Raw genomic sequence first — 16,839 nt, forward strand, 5'->3', positions numbered from 1 at the left:
TGAGCAGGGGAGGGTCAGAGAGAGAGAGAGAGAGATACAGAATCCGAAGACAGGCTCCAGGCTCTGAGCTGTCAGCACAGAGCCCGACGTGGGGCTGGAACCCACGAACTGTGAGATCATGACCTGAGCTGAAGTCAGACATTTAGCTGACTGAGCCACCCAGGCGCCCCAAGTGGTGCAAATTTTCAGTCTTAACAATCATTAAGTTTTATGACTAGCTTAGATTTTTCCCATTCCAAGACTATAAAAATATTCTGCAGCATCTTTATCTTGTACTTTAAAATTTCATTTAAACCTTTGGTCCTTTTGGATTTTATTTTGGTGTCAGGAGTGAAGGCAGATCTCAGTAGTTCGTTCTTTCTCTCTCTCTCTCTCTTTTTCTCTCTTACTTAGATATACAGTTGTGTCTTTTAACATATACATAAATGTAATAATCAATAAATATTATCAATAAATAATAATATAAAGCACCCAAAGATGTATACACACAATTGCATGCCCAGATACATCTGTTTATTTATGTACTATTGTGAACAGATTCACACATGCAAATAAGATATTTATATATTTTATATGTATTCTGTATTTATAAATACAGAAATGAAAATATATGCCCCCCCATACTTGAACACTTGGAGAACCTTAATTCTCAGTGTGATGCCGGATAGGAGTGAGCTTCGGGAGCTGGCCACTCGGCATGTGCTCATTTTCCTTACACAGAACATTGAAGAGTCTCCTGGTTGGGCCCTCCCTGTGCTGCGGTAGACGTGTATATCTGAAGCACCCCGTTAAAATTGGTTCAACTCCCTGTGTTGTGTGTCTTGCCTTTTGTGACAAAGGGAGAGAGCAGGTCAAGGAAAGTCCTATGAAAGAAGGCTAAAACCATGGGTTAGAATATACTCAGTACCCGTGACTACCTGCAGAAGAGACCAGTCGAATCTTGGCTATTTCCAGATCCAGAGCGAGGCTGCCTTTTAATTTCAAGCCTGAAAGTGAACAACTGCCTCCGATCTTCCTGTTTCGGAGGAAAATGAACATCTGGGTCCAGGCCTGTGGTTCTCAGCCGGGGACGATTTTGCCTCTAGGGGACGTTTGGCAGTGTCCAGAGTCCTTTTGTTAGTCACGCCTGGGGACGGGGCGCCTTCTGCTTCCATCTAGTGGGTGCTACTAACATCCCACAGTTTGTTTACAGGCAGGCTCCCTATCCCCCCCACACAACTGTCGCATCCAAAATGCCAGTAGCATCATTGCTCAGAGACCCTGGTCTGGGTCAAATGGCAGGAAAATCAGAACATGTGGGTTAAGTGTTGGTATTTAGACTTGTAGGGAGAGAATTAGTGTTCTAAAGAAGGAGCATCTTTATACTAAATCAAGCCAAACACATTTCAGCGGTTTTGTGGCTGTTTTCTTTGTCCTTTCTGGCTCCTTTTGATAGGACCATCTACAGAATCAGTAAAGAATCGGACAATTCAGGGGCGCCTGGGTGGCTCAGTCGGTTAAACGTCCGACTTCGGCTCAGGTCATGATCTCACGGTTCGTGGGTTCAAGCCCCGCCTCGGGCTCTGTGCTGATAGCTCAGAGCCTGGAGCCTGTCTTCGGATTCTGTATCTCCCGATCTCTCTGACCCTCCCTCCCCTGCTCACACTGTCTCTCTCTCAGAAATACATAAAACATAAAAAAAAAAAAGAATCAGTTCATTGCCCCCCTTTTTTTTCCTTTGCAAATGTCGCTAACCTTTATTAGGTAATATAAGAAGTCTGAGAATTTTTTTTAATGATTATCTTGAAATCCTTCCAGTCAGTAATTCCTGTTTATAACCTTGGAGAATAGTCATTGCTTCTCTGGTGTTGTTTTCTAATAGTCTGCTTTTTCTTGTTCTTTAGGGGGAACAAAAAAAGATTCTGTGGACACGTTTAAATCGTCTAGTAAAGTTATCACTGTTCTTTTAATAAGTACCATATTCCTTGTAGTTTGCAGCTGCAGTTTTACAGTAAAGGGAGGTCCTTGTGAAATCCCTTGATTCTGGGAAGATGAGGGGAGGCAAAAAAAAAAAAAAAAATCCCACAAAGGAAGAGGCAGGAATGCTCTGTGGTTCTGCACCATTAATCCTGGCAATGGGCTCCTTTGCCTTGTTTCCTGACCCCATTCTGTGTGTATTTGGATGTACTATTTTGGCTGAGGGCTCTCGCACAGAACACAGTAAGTTTGTCAACTGACAAATACATTAAGAAAATAAATTGTAAAAGTGGTCACAAAATAGAAATAGAATCGTTCTTCTGTGGGAGTGGAGCTCCATTTAAAGGCTCACACCCCATACGAGTTGGTGGTTTCCAGCCCACATCTTACTATGGTAGCAAGACGGGAACCCCACTGGATGGTTAGGTTTATTGGGATGAAGTCCTGTGTGGAGAGAGAGTAATGACGTTGTAACACTGGCATTTCAATATAGTTATAACAGCTAATGACTTTGAGGCACTTCTAATTCAATAACCAGAATTAGTAACAAATGAGCCAGCGTAAGCGCGGAGGGTTTTTTACTGAACTTTGTAATTGTAAGTAGCCCTCTCATGCTTGTTCAAAGCTGAGTGGTTGGCATTCGTGTTTTGGCAGACTTTACACGTTAGAGGGAAAGCTGGTGGAGAGCGGGGCCGAGTTGGAGAACGGGCAGTTTTACGTGGCTGTTGGCAGAGACAAGTTTAAGAAACTGCCTTACAGTGAGTTGCTGTTTGACAAGTCAACGATGAGGCGGTCGTACGGGTAAGTGTGCATCCTCCTTCCTGGCTCCTCTTCAGTTCTCACTCGAAATAACGAGTCTAATGCTGGCCGCCGGGATATTTTATATAATCTTGCCGATTATCAGTTAGAAATGGAGGATATATATTGATACCGTTTTTTGCCAAGATTGGAGATGTTATTTTGGCACAAAAATAGAATTTTAGGGAATCTATGAAAGTCTATATAGTATTTTTTACCATTTGCTTACGGATTTGCGGTAAATATGAAGACTTATTTTTGTGAAGAAGACACAGGGCAGTGGGCTTCTTTGTAGCATACGTTATTCGATGTTTTAATAATGTCTCCACTGTGTAGCTGGACCAAATCATTGTTTAGTTGGTGCATATGCAGGCATCTAAAAGTTTAAAACATTTAAGTTTAAAAACAATATGTTATGCTCCTTTTAATAACAGTAGGAGATAAAAGCGATATAATTCCATTTGCATAAGAAAGTAGAGCAGCAATACAGAGTATAATTATTACATGCAAAATTTTAAATCTACTTCAAAAAAAAATTTTAAGTTTAATTTTAGTGAGAGCTCGTGAGAGAGGGAGAGAGAATCCCAAGTAGGCTCCAAGCTCAGTGCGAAGCCCAATGTGGGGCTCTATCCCATGACCCTGGGATCATGACCTGAGCCAAAATCAAGAGTCAGATGCTCAACCAGCTGAGCCACCCAGGTGCCCTGAAGATTACACTTTCAACTGCACACAATTCTCTGTACCCCCTTTGTTCTCTGTGGAATGTCCTGTGTTTGTGACAGATGCCTCACTCTAGCTGATACATGGCCGGCAGAGGCGTGCGTGCAGAGCCCTGGCGGACGCGGGCGCCCCTGGGCTGTCAGAAAGGGACTTTGTGTGGTTGTCCTCTGCTAGGGTGTGCGACAGACACTGGCACACACACAGCAGAACGTCCACCGTGTGTTCTCCATTAATTTGCAATTTGTGAAGCTTTATCGAGCTATCAAGAGAAGCTGGCCAAGGTTCCTAAATGAGTAAGAGATGAAAAGGAATTTCAGGGGTGGTGTTTGGGATGTGCAAGAGCACGTTTTCCAGCACGTTAGAGTTATTTCCCAGCAGACTTCTCGATGGCCGTCCTTACCCATCCACGAATGCAAGTCCTTCACAGTCTCTCCTGAGCGACGCTGGGTTGGCCGACCGTGAGCGTGTCCTTGACGGCAGTGAGAAATCTGTCGCTCATAGATGGACTCAACTCAGATGGACGAGTAAGACCCACCTTTATCTACGTGTGGTCTTCTTTTCAGAGAGGTTCATTGGGTTCTAAGGTCTCTTCCTAACAACATAGACATCCCTGAAACAGCACTCTCCTAGCCAAAGAGAACTTATTTTCTTGTTGAGAATGACTGGTTTAGAAGCTCCCTGAGTAGAAACAAGCACCAGTGTTTTACCATTTCTGAGCTTCTGAGGTCGACCCTGCAGACATTATGAAAAGAATGGAAATTGACTGGTTTTGACTCAATGAGGCAAAATCATTACTCTGCTTAGGAAATGGCTTTTTGAAATGCAGAAGGAAAACTGGGGGGTTTGAATAAAAATGCCATGAAACAATTCAAGGTGGCTCTGAAAGTATAAGGGAGCATTGATGAAAATAGTTTAACAGTAAAAGTCTTTTGGAGTGGAATTTAGAAATGTTACGGTGGTCTTTGTGAACTTGGGAAAGGCTGTGTGCTTTTCGTGAGACACTGATGTCCATCAGCTTGTCAGTTGGGGTGACGTGTTAACTTGCGTTATGTGTTATTTGAAAATAACTTCAGATTTCTAACTTGAAACTTGTTTCTGCAGTCAGAAGGCTTCTTCACTACCTCCTATCGTAGGATCCAGAAAGTCTAAAGGGAGTGTAAGTATCAGATGCTTTACTCATTAATGTTCTATATTTCTATACAATACAGAGAGACTGTCCTCTGGGTTTCAATTAAATTTGAAGAAATAAAACTTCAGCTGCCTTGTGGCATATAAGCAATTATGTGAAGCAACACTAGAACATTAGTGATATAACTAACGTCTTCAAAGTGAACCAGCATTTTTAATGTTTTTTAAGTTTATTTATTTATTTTGAGAGAGACAGAATGGGAGCAGGGGAGCGAGGGGGGGGGGAGAGAGAGAGAGAGAGAGAGAGAGAGAGAAAGAGAAAGAATCCCAAACAGGCTCCCACGTGGTCAGTGTGCAGAGCCTGACCTGGGGCTCAAGTCCACCAACTATTAGATCATGACCGGAGCTGAAATCCAGAGTTGGCTGCTTAACCATCTGAGCCACCCAGGAGCCCCTTGAGCCAAGATTTTTAAAATATAGATTTCACAGTAGGCAATCTTTTTCCTTCTGTACAGACCTGATATACTTATCTCGCAGTTGAAATCTGGGCAGCTATACATAAAAGCAGAAGAAATGCAAGGCGCTTGGCTGACTCAGTTCCAGTTCGTTAATTGTCTGACTTTGGCTCAGGTTGTGTGATCTTGTAGTTTTTGAGTTCGAGCCCTGCATTGGGCTCTGCTCTGCCTGCNCAGCCGGAGTGCTGTTGGGACAGCTTTTTCTGGCCGAGGCTTCTCTTTCTGCTCTTTTGATCGAATTGCCTGACCGGCGGTGATCAGAATGGACCTGACATATGTCCCCCTGTCTGAACATTCCCCCCGACTTAACTACGCAGAATTCCTCTGTTGGTTTTTGTGGGGTGAGCTCCTGCTGGCACTGACGCGGTCTCCCGGGGGTGGCTTAGGCATCTCCCCGCGCCCCACCCCGCTTCTGTATGTTGTGCGTGATTCTTTGGAAAAAGAAGTCCTTGTGTGCGCTGAACGCAGCATAACAACAGACAAAGATCACGCATTCGTTAGCAGAGGCTCTTACACTGTTTACGACGACGTTTTGCCCTTCGGAAACTTACAGTCTGGTTGAGGCAGAGAACATGGCTGGGAAGGGAGCTGCTTCGCTGGAGCTGAGAGCTAGTGCAGTGAGGCTGGTAAATACGAGGCAGGGAGGCCAGTGTGCGTTCTTCAGAGGACATGAAGGAAGTTCAACGGGAGGCTATGCCTTTGAGGGTTTTGCGATTCAGGCGATGGTTACTGAGGTGGAGGCGTTTCGGTGGAAAGCGTGGGGTGAGAACGGAGCCAGGGCAGCGCGGGAGACCCTAGAAGGCGAACCTGGTTAGACGGGGGTGTCAGGACAGGTCTTCTCCAGGGACGTGGCCTCTAGACAAAAGCTCCCCATCATGACACTCTTCGATCTCCTAGAAAGCAGACTCGAAATTGCATTTCCACGCTCTGACTTAGAAAAAGGACGGGAGAGCTTGCGTCTATCCACAGCGCTCCGGAATCGGCCCCTCCGCCCATGCATCTGCTCGTTCGGGTCTCCATTCAACACCTATGCATTGAGCACTTCCGTGCCAGGAGCTACTGCCCTGTAGTCGTGAACAGACATGGTTTCAGACGTCACAGAACTTTCGTTCCAGTGCTTGTGTGTGTAGGGAGGCAGGAGAATGGGGTAGGCGGACTGTCAGCCTCTGAACAGATAGACGTTTTCAGATGGTGATACGCACTGTGAGGAAGAGAGAATGTAGCAGGGCGCTAAGTGATATAAAATTCTCTGAGACCTTAATGACGTAAGGAAGCCAGTCCTAAAGGCGGGGCAGGGGAGGGAAGAGCCTCGGTGGCAGGGGAAACAGTCACGAAGGCCTTGGTGGAAAGCCTGGCATGCTGGCGTGTGAGGAGGGCAGGACGAAGGCCAGAGTGGTCCGGGATGAAATTGCAGAGGTGCGTACAGCCGGGTCATATAGACCATGATGGGAGTTTGGATTTTATTCCTTGATGGGATACCATCTGAGGGTTAGAAGAGACTGATATTGCTTGACTTTTATGTTTATTTTTACTTTGAGATGGAGAGAGAGTAGGGGAGGTCGGAGAGAGGGTCCCAAGCAGGCTCCACGCTGGCAGCGCAGAGCTCGACATGGGCCTTGGTCTCAAGAACCGTGAGATCATGACCGGAGCCAAGATCAAGAGTCAGATGCTTGGGGCGCCTGGGTGGCTTAGTCGGTTAAGTGTCCGACTTTCGCTTAGGTCATGATCTCGCGGTTCGTGGGTTCGAGCCCCGTGTCGGGCTCTGCGCTGACTGCCAGCTCAGAGCCTGGAGCCTGTTTCAGAGTCTGTGTCTCCCTCTCTCTCTGATCCTCCCCTGCTCACGCTGTCTCTCTCTCTCTCCTAGAAATAAATAAAAATATTAAAAAAAAAAAAAGAGTCAGATGCTTAACCGACTGAGCCGCCCAGGTGCCCCAAGTTTGACTGACCTGAGAAGTCACTCTGCGTGCGGTGTCTGCCGAGAAGCGGGTTGGGGAAGAATAGAGGCAGGGGGCTGTGGGGTGGCTGGACCCGGGCGTGCGCTGCAGGTGACCTGGGCAGGTGGCTGCAGGGGAGATGGACACCTGTGACCATTCGTCCTTGAGTATGTGGTAGCTGCTGTCACTGAGTGATGCATTCATCCGACAGGCATCCCTCGAGTGCCCGTTGTGTCCTGGGCCTGGTGTTAGTGCTCGTGCGGAGAGGAAGCTAGAGGCTCCGGAGAAAACACCAAGTGTATGGAGCTTACCTTCTAGAGGAGGAGGAAGAGAAACAAGACACAGGGCATTTGATATTAATCAGGGTGAGCTGGAGGAAAAAAAACATCAAGGAATGGGGCGGGCGAGCGAGGGGTGCGGTATCTCTGGGCGGTCAGGGCAGCTCTCTTCTAGGGGCTTCTCTCTGAGCAGAGCCCTGATGTGCCTGCCAGTTTGCCCCGAACCTGTTACCCGGCGAGTGAGTGATGGCGGCGAGCTGCATGGCGAGACCATCTGTGGTCGGTGATCCCAAAGTCATGAACTTGGTTTTTAACAGAAGGATTCATTTACTCCTGTCCTTTAATTAATTGGGTCCCTGGAGACTGTGCATGTTTTTAAGATCATTAACTGCTTAGCCCCGAGTGAGGTGGGCGGGAAGGGGCTTAGGGGGGACCCAGCTCAGGACTTTGGGAACCACTGCCAAGTCTGCACCCTCGAATTTGCGATGCAAATCAAAGGTGATGCAGAACTGGGTTTTTTATTAATTCATTTCTCACCAGGCTTTCTAGGAGTTGCTCTATTGAAGNCAGGGGACCCCTGCTGGCGTGTAAGTGCCTAGGACACCAGCATCTACCCTTGCGGTAGAGAGTGCGGGTATTGAGGGCTCCTGGGCTCATGCAGACCCTTCTGGAACAGCTAAGGAATGCCCCGTGCAGAGCAGGACAGAAAGCCATTCCTTCCACGGACTCCTAGTTCTGGGAGAATCAGACATGAGCCCATGGAAAGTAATTTTAACATGCAGTTCTAGCCTTGAAAACAAAAGGAAAATATGAGTGAATTGTGATAAATTCTATTCTCCGTGAAAACCCACCCCATCAAACGGCCAAGCTGCGGTGTCGCAGCCAGGACGCACCGCGTAGGGTCAGGGCGGCCCCTAGTGGCAGATGTGCGAACTCAGAGATTTGAAAGCTAAAACCAGAGACGGAAAGTTGTTCTTGTTATTACCTTGTCGCTGATGTATCTTGTGATGAGTAGTTTACAGGTTCAAATAATATAATTGCTAAAGGTCTGGTAAAAAAAAAAAAACACAACTAACAGGATTATCCGTGTATCACAGAGTCACCGTGAAGCAAGATGAATTCCAGATGCCCCCAAAGCTCCATTTTGCCTTTTGGGAAACTGAGTCCAGGGTGGATACAAGGGCTTTTTTGCACACTTGCCGTCAACAAGATTCACAAGTGAGAGAAGCGCCAGCCTGAGTCTGGGTCTCCTTACCTGCCTAGAAATCTCCCTCCGGGGTGCGTCCCTGAAAGTCACGCGTGGCAGGGGCTTTGCGGTGAGGCAGCTCCCTCACAAATATACCTGAAACTTGGCACCTTAAGGCCTCTGTGCCTTTGGCAGCTGATCACGGGGGCTGGGAATGCGTTTCCCGTGGTCATGATGGAAGCCCGAGTGAGTGGCTCTTGATGGAAAGAGCCTAGGGAACTATTTTTAAAAATCCGGTTTCAGAAGAGTGAGGGCAGATGGATGGTTCTTGTCAAGTGTTTTTGTGTATCCGAGGCAGAGGACTGCCCTTCCTGTCAGATGGGCTGGCGTGTGTGGGCGAGAGGCTGGGCCGGGTCCAGGTACCGCAGGGCGTCCAGCGTTTGCATGGGACACGCTGTAAAATCCATGCCTTACTGTCAGGCGTAAACACCCAATTTGTCACTTCCAGGTGGCCGAGTCAGAGCATCATGCCTATTTACAAATACCCGTAGTGCCTTGGCATCAGGAGGCTTCCGTGTGGTGGGAACATCAGACCTGGGCAACCTTGAGAGAGTTAACCCCCTTTATCTGTAAAATGGTGACAATAATACCATGTTCGTGTCAAGTGGGTACTTAGCGTGTAAGAAGTACTCAGCACTACCGTTTTCTCTGTAAGAGATCCCACAACTCCCCTGTTACCGAAGCCCCCCAAATAGCCACAACTCTCTATTTGTGTATCCACGTTATAAGTCACGTGTAGGTCTCAAAAAAAGAAAGGAGAATCCCTCTTTCCATTTCTTTACCCTCTTGCCCTCTATAATTTTATTTATACATCACCTATAATTTATATACTTGTGAATAAGTATGAATCTACATAATTTGCATAATTTGTATTTTTGTGTGTCATTATTATATATTCATTTCATATCATTAGCATTTTATTATTTATTTTATTTTTAAAGATTTTATTTTATTTTTAAGTAATCTCTACACCCAGCGTGGGACTTGAACTCACAACCCTAAGATCAAGAGTTGCTTGCCCTCCGGACTGAACCAGTGAGGCGCCCCCGCATTGTTAACACTTTAGATGAATTAACATTTTTTCTTTCTTTCTTTCTTTCTTTCTTTCTTTCTTTCTTTCTTTCTTTCTTTCTTTTTCTTTCTTTCTTTCTTTCTTTCTTTCTTTCTTTCTTTCTTTCTTTCTTTCTTTCTTTTTTTCTTTTTAAAGACAGGTATTTAAATTGTTTCTAGTCTTCTCTTTACAAAACAAATTCTTCCCTTTATTCCAGTTTAGTTTAGTTCTTACCAAGTGCCTGGTGATCAGTCAGTATTCAATAATTGGATACGTGGGTGTCAGTTACCAAAGGCATGCCTTATATTGTTGGAATTCACCAGTCTTTCTTTCTTTTTTCTTTTTTTAAAAATTTTCTTTAATGTTTATTTTTGAGAGAGAGACACACACACACGGAGTGTGAGGTGGGAGGTCAGAGAAAGAGGAAGACACAGAATCTGAAGTGGGCTTCAGGCTCTGAACTGTCAGCACAGAGCCTGACCTGGGACTGGAACTCACAAAGGTGAGATCAGACCTGAGCCGAAGTCAGACGCTTAACTGACTGAGCCACCCAGGCGCCCCCCACCAGTCTTTCTTGATGTTCCAAAATCATCCTTTTGAGTGTCCTTCTCAGAAATGTAGTAAATCAGAACTTCCTGTACAGTTAACAAGAGAGCTGGTTTTTATTTATTTTTATTTTTTAAATGTTTTTTATTTATTTCTGAAAGAGTGAGAGAGATACAGCGTGAGCAGGGGAGGGTCAGAGAGAGAGGGAGACACAGAATCTGAAACATGCTCTGAGCTGTCAGCACAGAGCCCGATGCGGGGCTCGAACCCACAAGTCGTGAGATCATGACCTGATCCGAAGTCGGACGCTTAACCAACTGAGCTACCCAGGCGCCCTGAGAGCTGGTTTTTAAAATCCTGTGAATCCCAGGCACTCCAAAATGGGGCTTCCCTCATTATACCCCCTTTGTGAAAATGACTTCTCCCAGACAGATGTAGAAGGCCATACTGCCAAGATCCAGAGAGTTCTTCTACACTCAGCTTCATCTTAATCCTCAAAAGTTTAGCGGTGTCTCTGAACATTCCAGCAGGCTTGCTAGAAGGTTCACTCTGCTCATCCGAGGCTTTTAAAGTTTTAAAATCTCGGGATGAATAGACTCGACTGAACGTAGGTGGGGATATGAGACCTGGCTGGTGGTTTTGGAATTTCCACTGCATTCATGTTAGCTGTCTCTTCTGCCAGGCAGCCTCTGGCCTTGTGAGAAGGAATCATTGGAGAAAAGGGAAGAAAAAAACCAAATACTCTGGTTGCAGTTAGTGCAATAATTAAATGGAAACCTATGTTTAAATTGCAGCTGGAATGGGAAATTAAATTATGCAAAGGAGTGTTATGGATTTGGACAAGTTTTCATACTGTTAATAAATCTATGCATAATTCATTTTCTTGTAGGCTACGACAAAATAGCATAAATAACTTCATTTGTAAGGCTGTGAATTTTTCTATTCTTAATTGGGTGATGGCTAAAACCATTTAAACGCTTCTGGATGGCTGAATATGTAAATGTTGAAAATGAGCAGTTATAATAGGTTTCTAGGCAGATTTGTTTATTTAATATTACTACATTTATTTTCAGATCCTAGTGTGGTGCAGATGTTGCATAAAAATTTACCCAATATGGTGTGAGTTTGATATGATTTTTAAGAAAAAGATATTAACACTGCTCTTGGAGGAGACACTCTGATCCTTCCTGAATAAATACTGCCTGATAAGCACTGCACTAGTTATTTTATAAATGTTACCATTTCCTTCTCGTGATGGACCCGAAGGCAGGCACGTCGGTCCCTCTCCACTGCTGAGGAAACAGGGTCAAAGAAGGTATGAGCTGGTCAGCCCAGGGTCCCGTAGGTGGTTAGTGGCTGAGCAGTGGCTCTGAGCCAGGTACTCTGCTCTCTAAACCTTTCATTCTTTCTATACCTGCAGAGCCTCGCGCCTTATGCACGCAGGTGGGTTTAGCATCCGAGCATCCAAGAAACCAAGGTGGGCTTGTCAGGAGGCAGTTTCTTGCTGTAGCAATGGCCACGCAGTGGCTGAGTGTGAACAAAACTGTTTGGTGGGTGCTTGTGGTAGCCACTCCTGTGGTGGTTATGTGACCCCCCCCCCGCCAGGAGCTGTTCTTAGGTCAGTGACGGGAGCCCTTGAAACCCAGCCTCACCTTCGTGGTAAGGAGCCTGCTTTGCACATGCAAGGTCTTCGTCTCCAGAGGCGCTGCCAAATGTGTGATACTTGGTGGCTGCCTTGCCTGGGTGTGGTCTTAGGTCGCTTGTGTTCGGGGCACTCTGGATTCGTGATCCCCAGCGAGCGCGGCAGTCACTGGCGGACGAGTAGGGATTTGAGGATTTTTACAAGCACAGCGTGCGTCTCCTTGGATGACGGCACCTGCGTGTTCACGGTGACCGCTGGTTTAGGAGGTATTTCTAGACTGGCTGATCGAGCTGAGGGCTGTCGTGATTCCTCAGCCAATAGGTAGCTGCTGATTCTTCCAGAAGGCACAGAACCAGAGGACGGTAAGGCAGCGGCTTGCTGGCTTCCATGACCCCATTTCTTCCTCTCTGCAATGGGTTGAAACAGCGCCTGTCTCCCAGGGTTGTGAAGACTGAAATAATTTTATGGAGTGTCTGGTACCTATTACATATTCAGCACTTTTTAGCTATTATTTTAATTTTCCTGCCTCTGTCAGACCCTTCCTCTGGCACTAGGAAAAGTAAACGTGGATGTTAGGACGGAGACTGGGGAGTCAGCAGAATGCATTCATCTCGCGCCCTGTTTATTACCACTGGCGGATGACGTGAATGGACTAGGATTTGCTTTGGGATTTCATTAGCCAATGCTAAGGGTCTAATCTTTTGCCACTTAGGGAAATGATCGTCAGTCCAAGTCAACAGTTGGGTCCAGTGACAACACATCCCCAACGCAGCCCCCGAAGAGGAAAGGGAAAAAAGAAGAAGCGAATTTGGAAAAACCCAAAAAAGGGAAACAAAATGTGAAGTTAAAGAGTTCATCACAGATGATTCCAAACAGTGGTAAGTTTATCCTTACTGTTATGACACTGTTTTCATAGATTCTCCTCTTAAGGCTGTGATACGATTTTAATTCTTAAATAGTTCCGTTTGCTTCTCTGGACCCACAGAAGATACCTCTGACCGCCATGCGGGAGGGTTTTCCGAAAACGAATTTCTGTGTACAAAAGACTCTTCTGTTTTTCCTGCTAAATTTCTGTTTGTAATTAGAGGTTGTGTACAAGGATACAGGTTTTGAGGTAAAATATTTCTTGTGGCGGACTTGTATCAAAGAAAAAGGTAAACTTTGTCATCCTTTCTTCTGTTGAAAGTTTGGTTGACATTTTTACCAACTACTATTGACATTGGTCTCTCTCTCTTGTATGTCTACAACTCTTGTCCACATCGATCATGAGTTACTGTTACTCACAGATCCCTTTCTCTGAAAAGATGTTTAACTAATTTTGCTGATATCTAAGAGGACACTACAGAACTTCACCCGTAGACAGTATGTGCCCAAATCGGTTCTGTATCTTGCATTAGCAGGTGAGAGATGCCATAAAATAATTAAAAAAAAAAAAAAGTTCATCCATGCGAGATTTGTGCAATCACAATGGTGAACTTTCACGGTGGTTTTTGGGAAGATGGCTCTTTGTGGTCTCATTCCAGGCGTCGTGTTGGCGGGGCAAGCCCGCGGGCGTGGCGGGGTGGCCAGGCCGAAGGTCTGCTCCCCTCTCACCCCGGGATCCACCCTCACACTGCAGGGGGTCAGGCCGGGCACCCAGGAAGACGGGGGGATGGGCCGTGGTTTGGGGTTCATGGCCGGCTGGGAGCGTCGGCTTATTTCGAGGTCGATGTGAAGAGTCACGTTAGAATTCCAGCTGACGCGGGCCCCACGGCTGAGAGGACACAGGGACGTGTAGGCGTTCAGAGCACGTGTCGCAGGTGGTGGAAGAGTCCTCAGGAAGCAGCGGGGGACTAGCGGAATGGGCAGCGTGACTGAGCCAGTGACAGACGGGAGGGGACGGAGGGGGCTTGACCTCTTCAGAGGTTTCAGTGACCAGCTGGGGATGGGAGTCCTGGATTCTGGTGACGGTTCTGCTGTGGACCTCGGTCAAGGCTCTTGACTTTTGGGGGCCCCAGCAGCCATCTGCACAGTGTGGGTTCATATTAAGATTTTGCTTTAGGGGCACCTGCATAGCTCAGTCAGTTAAGCATCTGACTGTTTTTTTTTTTCTACTTTATTTATTCGGAGAGAAAGAGAGAGAGACAGATTGTAAGTGAGCAGGGAGAAGCAGAGAGAGAATCCTAAGCAGGCTCCTCATGGTTAGCACAGAGCCCGATGTGGGGCTTGAACTCACCAACTCTGAGATCATGACCTGAGCTGATGTCGGAGGCTTAACCGACTGAGCCACCCAGGCACCCCCAATGACATTTTATAATGCATGGACTATAGGTTTCTAACTGTTGGATCTCATTGTTATGTGGAACAATGGCTGGTGTCTTTCAAGTGACAGTTTTGGGGAGTGGATTTTTTTGTCCCCAATAAGAAACCTATATGATCATCTAAGTGTCTTAGGTACGTATAAGTGTACATTAAGAGTTGAGATGAAGCATTTTGTATCTTTTTATCTTGATAGAAAGAACATATAACCTGGAAAATGAATCTCGGCTTCCCAAAACAATTTTTTCCAGGGAAAATGAAAAGATTTTGTGTGGTTCACTAGATTAAATCATCACTTGACAATTGTAAAGATATTCATGTTAAGTCTGTAGTTTTGAAAATTGAGCTATTTCCCCCTATCAGATATCCCTCCAGATGTCTTTGACTATCAAAATTTCCAGGTTATGATATTAAATCTCTCTCTCTTTTTCCATTCCTTAAGTCAACTTTCTTATTCATTTGCTATTGCAATGGCTTTTTGCTTTAATGCCGTCTATTCTAGTAATTAGAACCAAGCCTTTGGATAGTCCTATTTCAAGGGGCTCTTATTCTCTAGAAAAGTAAAAGTAAGAGGCCCCGTAAGCAAAATGAAGGTCCATGGTGAGTCAAGGTGAGTACAAAATGCAAGAATTTAATGCCATAGTGCATATTTGAAAGTTGCTGAGAGAGTAGGTATGAAAAGATCTCATTACAAGAAAAAGTCTTTTTTTTTTTTTTGTAACTGTGTATGGTGACAGATGTTAACTACACTTATGGTGATCATTTTGTAACATATACAAATATCACATAAAACATACAAGCAAGAATTTGATGTTAAAGATGAAAGTTTTTTTTTCTACTTAGTAGTATTTTAAATTTGGAATTAAATAACTGACTTAGTTTTCTTTCAAAGCGTTACATTTTAGAGTGAGGATCAGTTCATCTCCTATCATACGTTAAATTGTGTACATTTTTGATCCAGTGTTTGTTACCCATATTCTGTTCTCATGTTACTTCCAAAAAACAGACTTGGGAGGCTATTTTGATTTTTATTGTGATTCAGACGGTAACGTACATGTTGTCTTTCTTTTACTGTTGATGGTTACTGATGCTCTGGTGTCTGATGCTGTGTGAGCGAGCAGTGCTGATGTCTGTCTGTAGATGGCAATCTGGCTCTAATTTTATGTCTTTTGCGTTTACTTTTCTTTCTCTGTTTTTTTTTTTTCTTTCTGACTCTGTTTCTTTCTCTAATCGTAAAGCTTAATAATTCAAGCAGAGCTGTGACATATTTCTTCAGGGAAACAAATCCCATTTTCTTTTGGTAGCCGAGATGCAAACTAAGATTGGTTGGTGATTGATGAAGTTGGGTGTGAAATGCATTTTTAGTGCCACATTTAAATACTGGCTTCCCTGGCCAGTGTGTTTTCCGTCCGCTTTCCGCTTGACTTGTGGTGCCTGGAGATAATGTTTCAGAGCCTGTTAACTAGCTACACTTTCCACCATGAGGAAAGCAGTAACGATGATTGTTTTGAAATAGTATCTGGGGATTGATTATATTCATTGATATTTTAAATATTGTCTGCATGAAGAAAAATTACTGTCTTTAGAACCATTGGGACACAGCAAGTAGAGTGAATTTAGGGCTCCTTAGAAATCTCAGACAGGCTGCCAAGAAAATAGCCTGGTCCATGTTGCTCTCACTTGTGTGGTGCTGACAATTGTAAACACTTCTTTAAAGCAGAATTTTCAAATGTAAGCGAAAGCCAGACTTGCTTCTTTCATACGGTGTTTGATTCTCTTTCTGTTTGCACGTGTGGGTGTGTGTAGGTGTGTGTGCGTGCGTGCACACACACACACACACGCCCACACACACACACAGAGTCTAGAATCTTCTTGATGCAGCTCCCAGCTTGTTTGCAGCATCGTCCTGTGATAGTTCCTAAGGAACTTGCCACGTGGACTCCTGATGGGTGCTAGGGAGCAGGTGTGGTGCCGGGGGGGAGCTGTGTGACGTCATGACCTTGCTGGGCGACTGCCCTGGAGTTTTCTAACAGCTACAACCTGCACACGGTTTGCTGCACTTCCCCCAGCACGAAGCGTCCGTGCAGTCCGTCCTCACGGTCAGATCCAAGGCATTGGAACTTGAGCTGATGAATCAGCTGGGGCGCTTGCATGTGACTCCCGGTCACAGGAGGCTTTGAAGGGACAGGAAGGACATTTACAGATGCGTTCCCCCGAGCCTCAGCCTCTGCGGGGGATCGTGCATTCGAAGAACGCATGTGAGAAGGAACCAGGGTGAGTTCTCGAAACAGGGTGCTGGTTTCGTTTGAGATGCTGTGGGAAGAATCAGGATTGCTCGGTGTCTGGTGCTGTCCACTCCCTTGTGACGGGAAACGCAGGCTTTTCGTTCCCACGTTGACGGTGACTTCCTTTACGGACAGTGTGGACATGGGATGTGGCTCAAAGTTTACCACATGCAGTGCTCCTGTAATAAACGTGTGTAAAACAAGCGCTTCTCCACATCTCAGCGGCCCTCGTTGGCTTGACCTATGGTACAACAATTCTACTACAGAGGGGGTTTTAGTAATTTCTAGAAGTTTCGTTACAGGACCCAAGTCCTATTAATAAAATGTAGTTTAGGGATGTACAGTTTGCTGTTCACCTTAGTGCTGAGAGACTGGAAGATTTAAGTCTGGCTGAATACCATTAAGATGTTGGTCTTTGAGAGGAGAATCTTTTTTTTTTTTT

At 45.4% G+C, this 16,839-nt stretch overlaps 1 protein-coding gene across 1 annotated transcript in view; it reads left to right on the forward strand.

Moving 5' to 3' along the window:
- DCDC2 (doublecortin domain containing 2) overlaps positions 1 to 16,839 on the forward strand; it is a 162,102-nt gene that overhangs the window by 53,094 nt on the left and 92,169 nt on the right. Inside the window, exons 5-7 of the mRNA XM_077769562.1 lie at positions 2,611 to 2,757; positions 4,576 to 4,630; positions 12,527 to 12,692. Of these exons, the coding sequence (XP_077625688.1) occupies positions 2,611 to 2,757; positions 4,576 to 4,630; positions 12,527 to 12,692 (368 nt within the window). The remainder of the gene's footprint in view (positions 1 to 2,610; positions 2,758 to 4,575; positions 4,631 to 12,526; positions 12,693 to 16,839) is intronic.

The sequence above is a fragment of the Crocuta crocuta genome, unplaced genomic scaffold (genome assembly GCF_008692635.1).
Source record: "Crocuta crocuta isolate KB4526 unplaced genomic scaffold, BGI_CrCroc_1.0 scaffold145, whole genome shotgun sequence".
Lineage (NCBI taxonomy): Eukaryota > Metazoa > Chordata > Mammalia > Carnivora > Hyaenidae > Crocuta > Crocuta crocuta.